General features: G+C 48.2%; 1 protein-coding gene across 4 annotated transcripts in view; it reads right to left on the bottom strand.

The window, feature by feature from the left end:
* Positions 1-18,648, bottom strand: part of APBA2 (amyloid beta precursor protein binding family A member 2) — a 195,980-nt gene that overhangs the window by 56,826 nt on the left and 120,506 nt on the right. For 2 of the 4 annotated variants that reach the window (XM_058666541.1, XM_058666542.1), the window contains exon 4: positions 1,116-2,103. In XM_058666541.1, the coding sequence (XP_058522524.1) occupies positions 1,116-2,063 (948 nt within the window). In that variant the 5' untranslated portion in view covers positions 2,064-2,103. Of the gene's footprint in view, positions 1-1,115; positions 2,106-18,648 lie in introns of those variants that run through there. The other 2 variants (XM_004593146.2, XM_004593147.2) reach the window with 1 other exon arrangement.

The raw sequence follows: 18,648 nt of genomic DNA, 5'->3' as shown, positions 1-18,648 counted from the left end.
GCTGCTGGAGAACCAGGCCAGGCTGACCCGAGACACAAGAAAAGTGATAGCAGCTCTGGTCTGAAGCCTGTGACACAGATCCAGGGGCCTGGAGCCACCTGCCCTGGAGGCCAAGCCTCACAAACAGCCACCTGCATGACAGCAGTCTCTGAGTGCCCACCACCCCCCAGTGCAGCCAGAGCATCACTGACTGACAGCCACATCCCTCCTAGGAACGCAACTTGTGCTGAACAGTCCTCAGAGAGAACGTGTGTTATCAAAATGAAAGCACCAGGAATCCACAGTCAACAATTTATATTCCAAACACAAACCCTAATTATACATGTATTCTCTAACTCATGAACTCTTTTGAGTAAAACAAACAAAAAAAGAATAATTAAGGCTTTAGCTAATAGGAAAACAGTCCAGGACTCAGTCAGACACAAGTGCCTTGATGCAAGCCCAACACTCGCCTTTTTATACTCTCATGGGGCTGAGTGCTTATTTTCGAAAGGCAGCTTTTGCAACGTGTTTGTTGGAATGCATGCGTACTTGGCGATCATTAAGAGGAAAACACACTTATGTTCACATCCAGTGCTTTCATTAGCATGCAATTCTTCTCCACAATGATTGTCAGACCTACAAATCACAATGTCCCACATTGTTATCATGGTGGCCCATGAGAACAATTCACCAGGCCAAGGTTCTGGCTTTCAGAGACCCAAGGCCACCATGGAAGGTGCTTGAGCCACTGTCCTCAGTGCTGGGGCAGCCAGACGAGCAACCCTGTCTATGCCCCACACCCACCTGCTGCATCCCAGGGACACAACCCTGCCCTGGGCAGCTTTAGGGCAGCAGGATAGAAACCCAGGGTATTGGGTTGGGGGGAGCAGGGGCACCCTCTACTGCTCCCCCAGCCTTTGACTTCTGGACTGGAGGGTGGCTCAACGGGGCCACCAGTCTCAGAGCCCGTGAGAAATCCCACTTGCGATCTGGAGGGAGGGCAACCAGGTCCCTCCCAGGCCCCTCCCCTTCATAGTCTCAGCTCTGGCATATGCAGGGGCAGGTGACACCACAACACTCCACACTCCAAATCCCCATGCCTTCCCATCGCCAGGGTACAGCCCAAATCCTACCTGTTCTTGGGGCCACTTTGGCCTCTCCTCAGGGGTCCTGGTTTGGTTCTTGTAGCCTCTCTGGGGGTCTCCGGGGTGCTTGGCCTCGGGAGGCAGATTCAGCGACTTGGGCCTCGCCTCGTGCCTGTTGGGGCCGCGGCTGGCCTCGCTGGGCAGACAGGTGTCTGTGGAGTCCCCAGGCCCCGGCTCGGGCGCGTGCTCGGGGCTGGCCTCCCCGGCGCTGGCAATGCTGGTCATGCTTAGGCTCATCTTGATCTCAGCCACGATCTGGTCGATGTCCTCCTCCTGGTCCTCCAGGTCGCCATCCGCACGCCGCAGGCCACGGTACGGGGAGGCGCCCACGCCCGCATTGCCATTGGCCTCTGCAGGGTAGTAGTCCTGGTAGCCTTCTTGGCTGGGACAGTAGTGGCCGCTGTCTTCCTGGTGGTGGGCATCCAGGACCGAGGGCTCATCCTCGGGGATGGACAGGTGGCCCTCGGGGTAGCCTTGGCTGTCTTCGGCCCCGGGTCCCAGGACATGTGGGCCGGCCGAGTCCGTCCACTCCTCCACCGCCTCTTGGCACTCATCTGTGTCCACAGGCGGGGCACCGTGGGCCAGGTATTCCTCCCCAGCACAGTCCATACCCTCCAGGTAGCTGTCATCCTCAGGGCAGTAGCGGATATAGTAGGTGACACCCTCCTCCTCTTCTGGGAGGCCCTCATCATAGTCCTCCTCCTCGGAGGTGTTGTTCACATAGTCAGAGCTGGAGTCTCCGTCGGGACTGTGGCTGTGGCACTCCTGCTCCTCAGGCTGCAGGGCAGCCACCTCCAGACCCTTGGGCTCATAGCCCTCCAGGGGTAGCTCAGCATCCTCCACCTCAGGCTCCTGGCCGTGGGGAACAGCAGGGCCAGGCCTGGCCTTGTGGTCCAACATGCTGCTGGCGGTGCTCTGGCATTTCCGGTGGGCCATGGTGGATGCTCACACGGCCGTCATCTCCTGCAGGCAGTCACTGTAGGGAAGAGGGGTGCAGACAGCAGTTAGAACCACAAGAAGCATGGCCCCCTGCGGCCACATGCGGGCCTGAACCTAGCCTCAGGCTGTGCACGGGGCCACTTGCACACACCTTTACTGCAGCCTGGGCCCTCCCATCCAGCATACTTGCTGGCCAGGAGAACAGTAGTCAGGCGGTGAGGCCAGCCACTCCCCTGCAATCCTGCCCCCACCCCGGAACCCAGCGGCTCCCTCCCAGTTTCTGAACACTGCTCACTCCCATGGGAGAGCACCAAAGCCCAGACAAAGGTGCTGAGGTCAGGCTGTCCTCCTCATAAGACAAAGGAACAGCTTTGATGCAAGCAAGCCCACAAGGGGTGGCCTTAAATCTCCCAGGCGACACCCACGCCCCAAAACACAGGTACAGGAGCAGCCATGGGGCACTGCCACCTGCACATTCATCACATGATGACTGAAACCACTACCTTGAGGAAGTAAAGCCAGGAGGACAGAGTGGGGCTCAGCGAACAACGGAACGGCCTTCTGCAGTTTTCATTTTGAAGTAACTTCGGATCCTATGGGATCTGCTACTTACAGGAAGTTTCCTGGCAGAGCCCCAGGGAACAACAGCTGGGCCAGGATGGAGGGCTCAGGAGGAGGGGGCTGTAGCCCCGCCACAGGAGAAAAGAGAGACCAGGAGTATGCACACAAGAGCAGGGTGGGCCTCACGGCACCCTAGGGACCTACTGAGGTCTCCTGGACTCTGGACTCTGCATTTCTCTCCCCCACAGCACTCAGGTCACTGGGCAATCCTCAGCAGGTGCATATGACTTAGGGTTTCTCTTGGAGTCCAAGAGGGAGGTGGTATCAGGATGCAGGAGGGCTGGAGGAAGAGGGACCAGAGAAGGACACCTGCCGTTCCCTTGGGGACAAGAAGGGCCCAGGCAGGACGAGGCACAGCAGCCACTGGGAAGCCGGCTTAGTGATCTGTTTGTCCAGCTGCATGGTTACGCGAGGGTTTGCTTCATTCTTTAACTCAGACCTTCATCTCACACATGGTTTTTTGTTGGTTTATTCCTAAGCCTTATTCTAGAAGCCTGGTTAAGAAATAAGAGCCTGTACACTTACAAAAATGGTCATTTTAACTCATACCTATTTTACTGATTTTTAAGAATTAGCATAAAAAGGCATGAGTGCTTAACAGTAGGAAGAAGGAACAAGAAAGTAGCTCGGTGAGTTTTGGGGTGGCGGCAGGTACAGGGCTGGATGGGATGACCCTGCAGTGGTCCAGGTGCCTGGCCCACGTCACTGCGCATCCTCTTCCTTCTGTCCTCTCCTCAGGGAGCTTAGGAACCAAAACGTTTTTCATCTTGTGTCCCGCAGGGCACCCAGCACAGCCCCAACCACATCTTGCCCTGAGACCATGTTGTCAGTTGCAATCACACCACTCTGGATATCCCCATGACAGGGACAATTCTTCCATGCAGACCAGGCAGGTGGGGTGGCTGACACAGCCACCAGCTCCCAATGAGTGAACTCACCCATCTGCACAACCAGGGCTGCTCCTTGCTGGCAGCTCTGGAGTGCTGACTCACTGCACTTGCCCACAGCAGCCCACGACTTCACTTGTGCCACCCAGCAAGGACCCAGCAAGGACCCCGCAAGGTGTAACAAGCCCCAAAGTCACTGCCCAAAACCCTGAAACTAGCAGCACAATTCCCAAGGCCTTTTCCCAGCTCCAAGTGGTCCTTAGTTACTCCCAAATTTTAGATCCTTCCAAGTTATTCTCATGTTTATTCTTCCAAATGTAGTTAAGAGTCCCAGCTTTCTCCAGTGTTCCCCTGTGCTGGTTGCTGGGATAGGCAGCACAGACCACACCGCGAGACTTCATACTTACAACCTTTACCCACGTTCACCCAAGGAATCTCTCCCATTCAAGCCTTCCAGGTCCCCCTCTACAAAGCTCCTGACAACCCATCTTACACGTTATTCTCTAGCTGTTCTCAATGGGACTTCTGATATCATAAACTTCATGGAGAATGCAATTAAAAGATCAGTTTTGTGAATACAAAAATTATGAAAATATATACTATGAAAAACTGCGTAACTTTAAAAATTATGTGCAGCATTTTTATTATTTAACCCCATTCTTCCATGAACTTCCTAAAGTGCCCTCATGTTTACCTGTTATTGTTGATATATAAAAAAAAATGGAGACCAGCATTGTGGCACGACACACAGAGCTGCTGCCAGCAATGCAAGTGGGTGCCAGTTCGTATCCTGGCTGCTTTACTTGCTACCAGCTTCCTAATAACGACCTGGGAAAATGGTGGAGAATAGTCCAAATATCCGGGTGCTTCCCATCCAGTTAAGAGACTCAGATGAAGCTTCCGGCTCCTGGCACTGATCTGGCACAGCCCTGGTCATTGTGGCCATTTGGGGTGTGAAGCTGTGGGTGGGAGATACATAACTCTCTTTAAAATAAACAAACACATCCTTTGATGGAGAGAAAGGGAAAAAGTATACTGATCTTGTGAAATTACATCTTATGGAGTTACTCTTAAATCAAGTGGCTTTTAGTTGATAAAACTGCTTTTCTAGGTGAGCAATACTCATGACTGCTTCTCCCTTGAGGCCTGCGGTTACCAGGGTCTGACTGCCCACCTGCTCTTAGTAGCAGTAACGAGGCTACTACTAACACTCATCCTGGACTTGGGCGTCCCTGTATTAAAACTGCTCCTACTCTACCTGGGCTGGCCCAAGAGGAGACAAATGAGACATCCAAGAATTCAAGAATCACCAAAATGTGCTCTATGGCAGACAGCACAAGGGGAACAAAACTGGCCATCATGTGTCACACACCCTAACACAGTCAGAAGAGACTATGCGGACATATTCACCATCAAGGAATCATGAAATTGTGACATGAGGCATGTGCTAATGACCCAATACATACCTGAACCACACATCACCTCACACCTCATAAATGCATACAAAGATTATGTGTCAATTTTCAAAAAGAAAGTCTGTAGTGTCCCAATAAAAAGAATCTAGAAACAATGCCATAGATGCATGCCAGGAAAAAAAAAAAAAAAAACAACCCATGAGGAAAAAAAAATCAGAATGTCAAGTAAAGACAGGATTGCTAAGGCTGGGTTCAGTTGGGCACTGTTAATGATGCTGGTTTTTAAACATTTTCACCATTAAATGTAATGCTGGCCACTGGGAAAAAAAAAAAAGCTCTTTTCTGGACTTTTTATCACAGACCTTCTAATCTGGCTCTCTCCCACTGTGGATACAAAAAGCAATGAGCCACAGTGGCTAGCAGGAAAGGCCCAATTCTTCAAAAACTCTGCAGAATTATATTTAACCTGCTGAGCATCGCGGTGTAACAGAAGGTGCCCTCTCATCAAAGGGCAGGACTGAAGCTCCTGGTATGAATCAGGCCTCCTTTTACTGGGAGGCCCTGGGTGAGCTATTTAATAGAGGCATGGCCTCACCTTCTTGGGAAATGGAGGATGACAGTACCCGCCTATAGGGCTTGAAGTAGGTTAGACACTAGGACTTCAAAAAGTTCTTGGAAAACGCAAAAGATACGTTTATTTTGGAGGAAAAATGAAGTTCATGCGTATAAAAAGTCTTTCAAAACATCATACAGTGAAAAAAAAACCCACAACTATATAGAGGTTTGAAACATTTTGTACATCAAAATAAATTTTCCTTTTAATTCCATTTCTCCATGAATTTTTGGGAAAGGATCCCTGGTAAAAGAGTAACCAAGATAAGCCAACCACTGTATATAGAAAGTTAAGGAGAGTTTTAAATTAAAATGGTTAACGAGAAAAAAAAAAGCCTGATTTGAAGTGTGCCTTACACAGACAGCTTGTGGGTAAGAGGGGCTGGCTACAGCCAAGTGCCACTGACCATGGCCATGCTGGGCATGTGGGCAATAGGATGTGGGTACACTTCAGTGGGCTTCAGAAAGGGGTAAGGTTCCAATAGATAGGCAGGAGTGGGTCTTCCAGTGTAGTGAGTGGGGTCTCTCCTGTTGGTGAGCACAAGACTCACCCGGAGAGTATGCAGGTGTCACGGTCCGAGATTCCGAGAAGGGAACCATGGGCCAGGTCTGGAGCTGCACGTGGTTTTGAAGTTAGAGGCCCTGAGACTGCGCTCAACTGCCCTGTCCTTTCTAGAGACTGACAGGTCTCTAGTGACTTCCTGCCACCTACAGGATAAATGCAACTTCACCCCAAGAAATACAAGGCCTTTCCCTTGACAGGACCACCATGCATGGGATATGGTGTGGGGGGGTCAGGGGAGAGGCCAGAACTCAGCTCTCATCGAGTTCTCAAAGGTCCAGCCCCTGAGTCACCTGCATTTTGGCTAGTAGGGCAAAACTGAGGGACTTGGCAGGACAGAGCTATCCAGTGGACAGTAATTTGTGAACCAGGGAGCTTAGGGGAGAGGTGAGAAGGTGGGATGAAACAGTTCTTTCAAATAAATCATTCTTTCATTGGATCTGCCATGTTAGCTATGGTTGGTAAGTGGCTCCCTGAAGTCATATGTCAGTGGAAACCCCAGAATGGCATTAGAGGCTATACAGGGAGAGGAAGAGAGGCCCCACGTGGGCACACTGGCTGTATCCCACTATGCAATGTCTTTTGTCACATCACAATGCAGGAAGGAGGTCCCTCATCAGACCGCAGTGCTAGGCTCCAATTTGCCAGCCTCCAGCAGCCCAAGCCAAAAAAAGAACCTTTCTGTATAAGCCCACTCTGCATTCATTCATACAACAGAACATGAACTCTGTCACTATCCATATGCTACGGCAAGCCACGGATGCCTGGGCTTCGGCATGGAAGCCCTGGGCAGCCCAGGGACAGAGCAGGCCTTTTCTGCATCTCATCTCACCAGCAACTTTCCCAGGAAGCCCTTTGGCACATAGCTGCCAAGCCCTGGCTTCCCAGACTGCCAGGTTCTGAGAACTCTTGGGCGGGACAATGCCCCGTGACTGCAAGCGCACTCCCTGTCTTGGGTCCCAGCTGTCTCGTGGGAGGGTGTGAAGAGCCACAGACATGACTCATCCAGCAGCACATGGCTTGTTGAGCTGAATCTTGTGCTCAGAAGGCAGCAACTTCCGAAGGCAGGCCGTTTCCCGGCCGTGACGCTTGCGATCTGTTTCGTGTGCATTTTTAAGAGGAATTAGATGGGAACACCCACCCACTTGTCACGTGCCAACCACAGACAGCCATCGTAGGAGTGGCAGTCTCTTTCCTCTGGTTTTTCTTCCTGTGCATCTCCTATACTTAGCTGAGAACTCCCTGCAAACACAGCTCCTTGTTACTCGCTTTCAACATAACACAAGGGACAGCAGAAACTCCCCACCAGTGTATCTGAAAGGTGGCTCTGGGCTATTCCCTGGCTGAATGATAACCTGAGAAGTGTAGACTGAAATTCTGAATTCCCCGCCCTGCCCAGCCTCCAAAATGATGATGTTAGAGAGCAGAGATTCTGGGAGATGAGTAGGATATACGGTGGTACTCTCATGAATGAGATTAGGGCCCTCACACAAGAGGGCCCACTGTTGGGCTTGGCGCAGTAGCCTCACAGCTAAAGTCCTTGCCTTGCACACACCAGGATCCCCGTTCTAATCCCAGAGGCCCCACTTCCCATCCAGCTCCCTGCTTGTGTCCTAGGAACACAGCTGAGGATGGCCCAAGACCTTGGGACCTGCACCTATGTGGGAAACCCAGAAGAGGCTCCGGGCTCCTGGCTTTGGATCAGTACAGCTCTGGCCACTGCGGCTACTTGGGGAGTGAATGAACAGATGGAAGATCTTCCTCTCTCTCTCTCCTTCCCTCTGTGTATCTGACTTTCCAATAAAAAAAAGTAGCTAAATCTTAAAAAATCAATAAAAAGAGTGCCCACTGTCATTCCACAAGGGCACTCCTGCTTTCCCGCTGCAGACACGCACCTGCCCTCCCGCCATGTGAGGACACGGCAAAAGGAATCATCCACAAACCAGGAAGTGCCAGAGGGGTTGGGGGAGTAAATCAGCTGATACCTCAACACTGAACTTCTCAACCTACAGAACTGCGAGAAAACAATATGTGCCATTTGTGCCACCCGGTCTATGGCACTTTTGTGACAGTAACCGGAGCTAAGACACCAACTATCCTCCTACTGAATAAGTGCACTGGGTCCTGTTCGTGTCTACCAGGGTGCTGCACAGCTTCCCTAAGGAAACACCATGAGCATTTCTCCCATTTCCAAGGCCTCCCTCCTTTAAGACCCTTTAAAACACATGGGGACAACCCTAAAGTGCAAGTTCCCAGATGATCCCAGGCGGAGTGCGGCCAGAAGAGAGTTAACCAGCCCAATGGGTAGGGACCCCAGCAGCTCTGCCTGGCCTGGCAGGTGCGCAAACATATTGAGGCCCTTTGACTCTGATTAATCACATTAAAGGTAAATCCTTCACAGTGGACCATCTGGGAAGCAATTTGGGTGTACAGGAGAAGCACAATTACCTGCTACATGTGCAGGAAAATGAGGCCCTGTGTCCAGATGCAATCGATCCTACAAGAGCACGGACATCAACAGCAAATGCAGAGCCTGACACTGCTCCCCATTGCCACCTGAACACATCCTAATGAGATGTGGGAAATAAAGGCTGACTGTCAACAGTGGAGAGTTCCAGGGTCCTTCCTCTAAGTCACGCTCTTCCCTGGCATGGGTAAATAGCATGCAACGGCTCTTAGAAGAATTGGGCCGTGACAGACCAAGATGGATGGCAGCTATTCACTGCCACAATACTGGCCAAGCAGAACCGTGTTACATGAGACACGGACACAGCCCAGTCTCTGCCGACACCAATCTTGTTGTGGCTCACATGTTATAATGATAACGTCCTTTTGTTCCTTGCAAATACAGCGTTGTCACTCTTGAGGACACGCTGTTTGCACTGAAGCAGTCAGGGAGTGTGCGTGTTAATCAGCTCAGCCGTTCCAGACAGCAATCACAGAGTGAGTATTTTCTTTGAAATGATGGGCAGCCATGAGTTCTGCAGAGTGGCAAACACCATTAATCTTCTTCCAGCCAGGCTGACAGGCAATACTGCTGAGCAAGACCCTCTAACCTGGCTTAGGGTTATAGAGGAGTGTATATCTCTTTGGAAAAATGAGACACAAATGAACAAAAACGCAGGCCACACATTAACCTTTTAAGAACAGAATCCTAAAAAAAATTGATGCAACTGAAGCAAGAGTTTCTCACAGAAAATGCATTGTTATGATTTGTTCATCCAAAAATAATGTAAGGTAAAAGATAAAATAAATAGATGAAAATAGTCCAACTGTTGCTTTTATATCACAGGATATAGTGTGCCTGTGCAGCCATGGTGGCCACATCTGGCAGATGACATACCAGCGGTGGAAAGCAGGCACGTCTCCGCATCCCTGGGAAGAAGGCTTGGGTTGGGGGCTGGAGGTTTGGACAAACACAAGGACTCTCATCATCCTGGACAGCTGCCCCACCACACCCTCATCTAGAATGAGCAAAATGGATGAAAAAGCCCTTTGTCATCAACAGCTGGTGTCCAAGAGCTAGGCTTTTCCATACTCCACCCTGCTGACTCTACTCCAAGCAAGGCTAACCCCTCAACAGCACAGCAACAGGATTAACCAGCTGTACGTCTGAGTGGGCAGGTGTTTGCCATCTTACTGGTTGCTCTAAAGGAAAGAAGTGAAATGTCTCAAGGACTTTTGAAAGCAGCCACAGCTACTGAGTCAACCTCTGTGGAACGTGTGAGTTCTTGCAGCCCCCAGCAAGGACCCAGGGACCCAATCAGGGGGAACTAAACACCACCAGCCATTGCCACTGTGAACTTCTTTCTTGATACGCCTGCGCAGGGTGCACAGCTTCCACACGCACCAAGACTCATGCTCAGAGGTTCATTGCTAAATATGCCCTTCTCCAGATTCAGCCATGAAGACAAGCAGGAACTATCACCCCCCCCCACCCCCAGACAGGCAGCCACAAGACAAGAGCAGCAAAGCATTTTGTTGCTGGTGGTCCTGCTGTTCTCTGGCCACTTGCAAGCTTGTGCCTCACAGGAAACAGCAGACTGGGCAGGCTGGCTGTTGCCGCAGTGTGGTCCCTGGGGCTTACCATAGGTCTATAGTTGGGTTTTCATTGCAGTGCTGTTGAGAGATGAGGGCAAATCTTTGAAGGGTGGGGGCTGGTGGGCAGCAATGAGGCTACCCAGACCACTGTCGTCAGGACCCTGACCAGTTCCAGCTGGAGTACAGTGTTATTACAGTGGAACAAATCTCACCCCTCCTGACTGGCTGGTGCCCTGCCTTTACCAAGCAGTCAGTCCCTATTTCCCTCTAAACACATACCCCTTGTGCCCTGCTCCTACCAGTCAGTCAGTCCCCACCTCCCTCTAAACACATACCCCTTGGTGCCCTGCCTCCACCAAGTAGTCAGTTCTCCCAACCCCAAACTCACACACACACACACACACACACACACCCCCTACCACCACCACCCTACCCCTGCATGTCATCAGCCCTGAGATCAAATGGAGAACTCTGGGCTTTCAGACTCCCAACACTGAGCCGACATAAACGTCTTTTCTTCATTCACTCTCCAGCTCCAGGCATCTGATACAGCAACAAGACACAGATGCACACAGGGATGAACCAGGACTCATCTCATCACTTATTCCCCTGAATCCTCCATGCTCAGATGTGAGCTTGTATGAAGACACAGTCGCTGAAGATGCACTGTGCTAAGATCAGATCATCTGAGTGGGTCCTGATATGACAAGGGTCTTTACAGAAAGGGGACCCGGGGATACAGATGCAAACAAGGAGTACCTCCAATGAAGATGAAAGCAGGGATCTAGACTCAGGGAACCCCACAACTTGCCAGCAGGCCCTGGAAGCTTAGAGACCTGGAGCAGAGGCCCTTGGACAACACCAGCACACTGAGACTGCTCCGAGGGCTTGGCGATGGTCACCCGAGGGACTCACACTCCCCCTCCCAGGATGACCTGTGCTCATTACAGGGAGGAGTTTCCTGTTCACCCTCCGGGGACTGTTCCTGCAAGGGGCCCCAGATTTGTCCACTGTTTCCCACATTCCAGCTCCTGTGCCTTTCCATGGAAATGGTCAAATCTGTCAGTATACATTTTAAAAATAGACATGCACGTCCCAAGTCAAAGTGCCTGGGCTCAGTTCCCTGCGGTAGCTCTTGACTTGAGTTTCCTGCAAGGCAGGCCCTGGAAGGTAGTGGTCATGGTTCAAGTTAACAGACTGCTGCCACCCATGAGGGAGACCTAGATTGTGTCCCGGCTCCTTGCTGACAGACCTTACCAACACTGCCTTAGTTACACGTGTTTTTTTTTAAGTTGAGGGGTTACTGTAAATGTCATGGTTTCAGATCTGTTGACTGATCTACCACAGAAAGGTAACTGACAGCTGGACTTTGACCTTGCTGATGTTGCTCATGAGTTCCTGGAGCTCTCTGTGGGGCCACATGAGTTCCACAGCGGACAATGCAGGCTGTAAACAGGGCTGCTTTGAGTTACACCTTTGCTGTCTAAATGCATTTAGTGTGACACAGCAGTGATGGCAGCCGTGACCCTGGTCTTATTCCTGACCCTGGGAGGGAAACAGTCTCTCTCTGCAAATGGTGCAGGGCTGGAAGAGCACATTTGAGGTTCAGGAAGCTCCCTCCTCATCCTAAGAGCTGCATTTTGCTCTATCATCAACAGGTCTGAATTGCAGCAAACGTGTCTTCCACTCCTATGGAGACATTCAAGGGCTCTTCCCTCTCTTCTCTGGCTAACATGGGATTCACTGATTCATTTCAGATTTCGAAGCTGTCTTATTTTCCTGCGATAACCCTACTTGGTCATGATGTATTATCTTCTCATACTGCCAGATTTACTCTGTCAGGGTTTTTTCTTTTTTTCACTACTATGTTCATACAGGATAACGGTCTGCAATTTTCTTTATTAGTAATATCGCTCATGCGGATAACACTGGCATTACAAAGTGAATTCTGAAATAGTCCTGATGTTTCTGTTTTCTGAAAGCTATTATGGAAAACTGGTGTTATTTCTACATTGAACGTTGGATAGAATTTTCTCAGTGAAACCATTTGGCCTCTAACGTTTTTCTATGGAGGTTTTTTTTGCACAACAAATTCAACATCTTTAATAGGAAAAGTCGGGGTTCCTCTTCAATGAGTGGTAGTCGTTCATTCCTTAAAACAGATTAGTTCTTTTAAAAATACAAGCTCCCACTTTCCTCATTTACAAACACGAGAATTTAATAAACTTCTCTTAATCACTATTTCAGAGGGATCCCATGCTTTGTTATGTAACAATCTGAATTCCATTTTCTTTGAAACCATTTCTCTTGGAACTTCTTTACCATACAGACGATTTAGAAATGTATAGCTTAGGAAGTAATCTTGTACCAGCATGATAACTCAGCAAGCTAATCCTCTGACCTGGGGTGCCAGCTCCCATACGGGTGCAGGTTAGTGTCTTGGCTGCTGTACTCTCAATCTTGTTCCCTACTCATGACCTGGGAAAGCAGTAGAGGACGGCCCAGTCCTTGGTACCTTGCACCCACATGGGAGACCTGGAAGAATCTCCTGGCTTCTGACTTCAGATCAGATCCAGTTTGGCTTCTGTGTGCATTTGGGGAGTGAATCAGCAGATAGAAGACCTCTCTCTTTCTGTAACAAATCTGTCTTCAAAATAAAAAATCTTTTTAAAAATATATATAGTTTAATTTAAAAATGACAACTTTTTTCAACATCTTTTAAAATTGTTTAATTCTTATTTGAAACACAGGGAGACAAACACAGAGAGATTCATTCCTCAAATGGCCGTAACAGCTGGGGATCCAGTAGCCAAGGACTCACTCAGGACTTCACGTGGATTGCAGGGACTGGTGACCTGCTGCCTCCCAGGATGTGCATTTGGAAGCATAGGAACTGGGAGTGAAGCTGACATGCCAATTTAGATCCAGTTTAGATCCTCTGATACAAGATGCAGGTAACATTCTTAACCATTGTGCCAAATAGCTGTCCCAATCTGGTTAATTCTTACTCATTAGAAGATGATATCCAAGACGCATTCTAACTTAAAAAGTGGTAAAATGTGATGCTAGTAAATATACATCTACACATGCTTGTGCTATTCTGTTTTCTTTTTATTAAACTACCCACTGTGATAACAGCACTCTCTCCAATGTACAAGAACAACATTAACTCTACATTAATTCTGGATAAACAACAGCTACTGATCACTCCCCTGCACTTCTTCTAACCATATAATCAACCCCCAGTCTCAGTGGAGTGTTTTTTGTGCCATTTACATTTAATATTTTTCTTAATGGAGTTGCATTTGGATCTATGCTTTTACTATCTTTCCTTATTTTTCTCTTGTCATTCTTTCCCCCTTTCCTGACTACTCTAAGTTGTTTGATATTTCAAGTATTTTATTTTCCTTTTATTTTATTTCTTTGTATTTTTTTAATTGAAGAAGTAGAGAGACAGTGAGCCTTCATCTTCTAGTATACTCTTCAAACGGCTATAAAAGTCAGGACAGGGCTGGGCTGAAGCCAGTGGGTGGGAAGTCAATTCACCTGCTGCTTCCAGGGTCCACTGTGAGAGGAAGCTGGAAGCCAGAACCTGCAACCAAACCTAATCTCTCAGATACAAAACACTGGTATCTTAAAGATGATCTAATTCCTGCCACTAATTCCTCTTGAATGTTTTGTGTCTAGATTATAATATATATACCCAGATGGTCTACTTTGAACCAGCTGGGTCCCTTTATCCACACCATTTATGCTATAATTGTTACATATATTATTACATCCACATACATTCAAGCACATGAATCCCAGCAAATATCATGTTTACTCAAAATACATATATTTCAAAGACTTCAGTGATAAAAAACAGTGTGTTACATATTTACTCAGCTATTCCACTATTTCTGTTTCTCTTCCTCTATTCCTGAAGCCCCTACTCCCTTTCATACCATCTCCCTTCACTCTGAAGTACTTCCTTTACCAATTTATTTAATTCTAGCCACAAATGTTTTTAGCTTCCCTTCATTTGAGATGCAACTAACTTCCATCCTAACCAACACCATGCATTTTCCATAGATCTCTGTATACATTGTGAAATGCATGTTAAATTAAAACCTACTTGTTTTTATTTTTGTCCAATTCATCCAACACATGAAGTGCCAATCAGACTAACATCACCAGCATTTTCATCTGCTGGAAAGGTTGTATCATGAGGAAAATTGATGGTCTCTAGCATCCCCGGGGCCTGAGTCCCAAATGCAGATGAGAATCAATCTGGGGAGTTTTTCATGATCCAGGACCTGGATCATGTCCTAGAGCTGTGAGGTCAGAACACCTAGCAGGGACTCTGACATCAATATTTTGAACTCACTGGCTGAGTCCCACATACACATACAGCCAAAGCTGGGAGGCACTGACTTGAATGTAAACGAAAACAGGAACTGGCAGGGCCCTTGACAGCAATCACTCTTGTCCCTCAGGGCTCACAATTTCCTGGTAGAAAATTCTAGGCTAGGAGCATAGGAGGGAATTGAGTAGTCATGGGGCTTCATGTTGTTCAAAATTTGTTAGGGCAGCCTCTCCTCCATTGCCTGCACCTACAGGCATCCAAGGTCTTGGTTGTGTGAACCCAGATGCCATTTTTTTAAATCACACATGCCCCTGCAGTCCTGTTTGATGTCGAACCCTTAGGGTAATCCTCTTCCACATGGGCCTTAGGGAAGCAATGTAATTGCTAGGCAGCAGCGCCAACACACACACACAGAGAAAGAGAGAGAGAGAGCGTGCTCTGCTTCCCAGTATACCTTGACATGCAGCTGTAGTGGTGGAATAAAAGAAGGGTGGCTTCAGTACACCAAAGTCCTTGCAATTACACATTAGGAAGGCAGACAGAATCAGACTGAAGAAGGAAACCACAGCTTGAAGCTGGAATAGCAGAGTCTACCAGGAGAAGTAAGAGAGAGTGCAGTGTGGACTCCGGGTGGAAGATCTCAGGTCAGAAGGGGCCAGGAGTAACCAGGGGTAACTGAGGGAGAACCAAGGCCAGATCAGCTGTGTGAGTCAGCCCTGCCCATGTCTCCACCTCCAGATCCAGGCAGCCATTCGGCATTGAGGTTTAGTCCATAAGTAATAAAGAGTAGTGGGAAGGATCAATACTGATTGAGAGGCAACTGCACACACCATGGTGAACTCAGGTCAGCAAAGATGAAAGAGGAAGATCCTAAGAACTTCAAGAAGTGGAGTAGGGATCACCCGAGGATGCAAGAGTCATTAGACTGACCTCAGACTTTCCATGAGCAACACTGATTGCTGGAAGACAGTGGAAAATGCTGCCAGTGTTCAAAGGAAGAAGACTCAATGGGACCTTGCATCCCTCCAACCAAGCTTTCAGCCTCAGGGGAAAGCAACGTGTAGACATCTTCAGCCATGCAGTAGAAAAAGAATTTATGAAAAATGTGCCATTACAAAATGGGAAATAAGGAGGACCAGGGGCCAGCACTGTGGCATACTGGGTAAAGCAGCCCAGCAGCAGTCCTGGCTGCTCCACTTGTGATTCTGTTCCTTGATAATGCACCTGGGAAAGCAGCAGAGGATGCTCTCACGTGCACTCACTCAACCAGGAAACTACTGGTTCCTGGCTACGGTTGACCCAGCTCTGGCCACTGCAGCCATTTGGGTAGTAAATCAGCATATGAAAGGTTCTCTCTGTCTCTCACTCTAGCTCTCTGCCTTTCAGATAAACAAACCTTTAAAAAAAAAAAAAGAGGAATAGCAGTGAAAAGGACTGGGAAAACATTACTGGCCTTAGATAACAATAGGTTACATAATATTTTAATGTAAATTACAGATTATATTAGCTCAAGAGGAGGCAGCCAAAATCAGCAGAGGGAATGAAGAATGTACAAATATTTTCTTTTGGAAAGGAGGAGGGCACATTCATTAATTCTGGAAGTCGATACAAAACAATTATCTTTGGCTTCTTTCATTAAGAAGAATGGAATGCATAATTTCTAGACAATTAGGAGAAAATGAATAAAACACTGAAAATTTAATAGTCCACTCAGCAGAAGATAGAAAAGAGATGAAAGCGAAGCAACCAAATGGCCAAAGCTGGGCTGGCATCACGGTACAGTCGGAGCAGGCATCACGTCACATGAGTGCTGGCTCCTGTCCTTTCTGCCCTGCTTCTGATCCACTCCAACTACTGCGCTTGGGCAAGCAGTGGAAGATGACCCCAGGGCTGGAGGCTAACCCCCAGTGGAGTCTCTAGCTCCTGGAATCAGCCTGGTCTGGCCCTGGCTGCTGTGGGCATTCGGGGAGAGAACCAGTAGAAGGAAAATCGCTCTCCCTCGTTCCCTCTCACTCTATGCCACTGCCTTTCAAATAAATAATAGACGAGAGAGAGAGAGAGAGAGAGAGAGAGAGAGAGAGAGAGAGAGAGAGAGAGGGAGGAGAGAGAGAGAGAGAGAGGGAGGAGAGAGAGAGAGAGGCAGGCGCCTGGTGACTGTGGAATTTCGGCCTACCAGACTATCACAGTGCTTTTCAGACTTTCTCTTAGCCCATCCGTTGAACAAAACTTTCAAAATTTTCTAGAAATACAACAGGGAACAGTTTTACCTCTGGCCTCATTCCACCTAAAGAAAAATTACACGAAGACTGCTAAAATTCAAAGCATGGGAAAATCATGGAAAGAAGAGAGCAGTTGTGTGATTATAATCAGACATAATGAATGTAGATGGCAAAGTGTATGACGAGACAAAAAGAAAAATTCTTGTTAACAAAAGGAGGAATCTACAGAGAGCCTGTTTAGGCTTACCCACTCCACAACTTTCAAGATAGAAGTAAATAAAATAATGGTAACAAAAAAGGACGGGAACAGCCATTGCTCTTTTAACTGAAAAGACTTAACAGAAATTAAATTAGCTAGAAAAAAATACAAATTTAAATAACAATAAGATTTCCTTAGAAATTTCCACCCAACAGAGAAAGCTGATGATGCGCGCGCGCACACACACACGCCCGCACACACACACACACACACACACACACACACACACACATCTTGCATTCTGTAATGGAGAACTTGTACTGGCTAAGTTCACCAAATAAAATGCAAGAAAATTAGAAATGAATGATGAAAGGTTATATCAGTTATTGACTGCCTCCCAGTCCTAGACATGCCCTTTAATATTGCTCGCTTCAAGTGGGCACAGTGGGAAGCTTTCTTGGTAGGAGGTATTGGAGGGGTACTGGGGGAACAAGGGGTCTCCTGCAAATTCAGGCTCAGAACCCAGTGAATCTGCAACGCCCAGCTCCATGTGGGCCTCCCTCAACACACCCCACGTGGCCTGACGGGGCCGCAGACCAGGGACTGATCATTGTTCCTTCTGTGTGCTCTGCGCCCCGACAGCCTCTGTCTGTGCTGCACCTCCACTACAGACCCACATCAACAGGTGCCACTCACTGTCCGAATCCGGGTGGTAACCTAGCGGTACAACAGCAACTCCCAACTGGCTCCTGCCAGCCTCCTCCATCAGACGTCCCTGCTCCTGGGGATTCAACCATAACTTCCCAGTGAAGTCTGAGCTTGATTCATGTCTTTGAGTACCCTTGGTCAGTTCTAAAACATCATTCAGATTTCCCTGTATACCCTAATTACTCTGAGTATAGTTCATAATCTCTTACACTAAACTCTCCCTGTTTAACCTACAGCATCATTTCTATCTCCTGACTGGATCTAGACTGCTGCAAAACTAGAACCTGGAGAATTCCTTTGAGATAAATACCCTAAAATGGGAGTTTGGGAGGTTGGTTTGGCCAGACTCTTTGGACTGTACCATGCTGAAATTCCTGCCAATGAGAGGTGGAAAGTTAGCAGATCATGGCATGTGGTGGCATCCTAATTAGTCAGGCTGCCAACTGCAGTTGACTGAGTTGAAGTGGCAACGAAACATGCACTTTTGGGAACTCAGGTGGCTGTTGGTGCTTGACTGCTATGACAGTAGTGAGGACCGTGAGGCTGTGAGGGCCATGGTGGAGTCTGGATCCTTTAAGCACACCTGAGTGCTCACAGGCAGACAATGGTAAACTTAGAACCATGAACTCTCAGCCCAAACCAGAAAGAATCGGACATCTTCCAGAAGAGTTGGGAGTGAATGATTTCTTAGCACCATGGGGCTATTATTGCAGGAAATCAAACACAAAATCTGAGTGAACTGCTGAAGCATAACAAATCATAAATTCACAATGTTGTCAAAGCCTTCATATGAAAGAGCAACAATGTGGGGGGAGAGATTCTAAAGTCTGGAACAAGAACATCTTGTTGGATGTTGGATCCAGATGACATGGACGATTTTGAAATCCCAAGTCATTCTGAGACCTCAGGCTCTGTCGGAACAGCATGCCCTCTGGTATCTGTGGAGACAAGCCTTCCTCAGCTTAGATCC

The sequence above is a fragment of the Ochotona princeps genome, chromosome 6 (assembly GCF_030435755.1).
Source record: "Ochotona princeps isolate mOchPri1 chromosome 6, mOchPri1.hap1, whole genome shotgun sequence".
NCBI classification, from domain to species: Eukaryota; Metazoa; Chordata; class Mammalia; order Lagomorpha; family Ochotonidae; genus Ochotona; species Ochotona princeps.
Note: the sequence above shows the minus strand (reverse complement) of the source record. Positions and strands in the feature narration are given on the sequence as shown.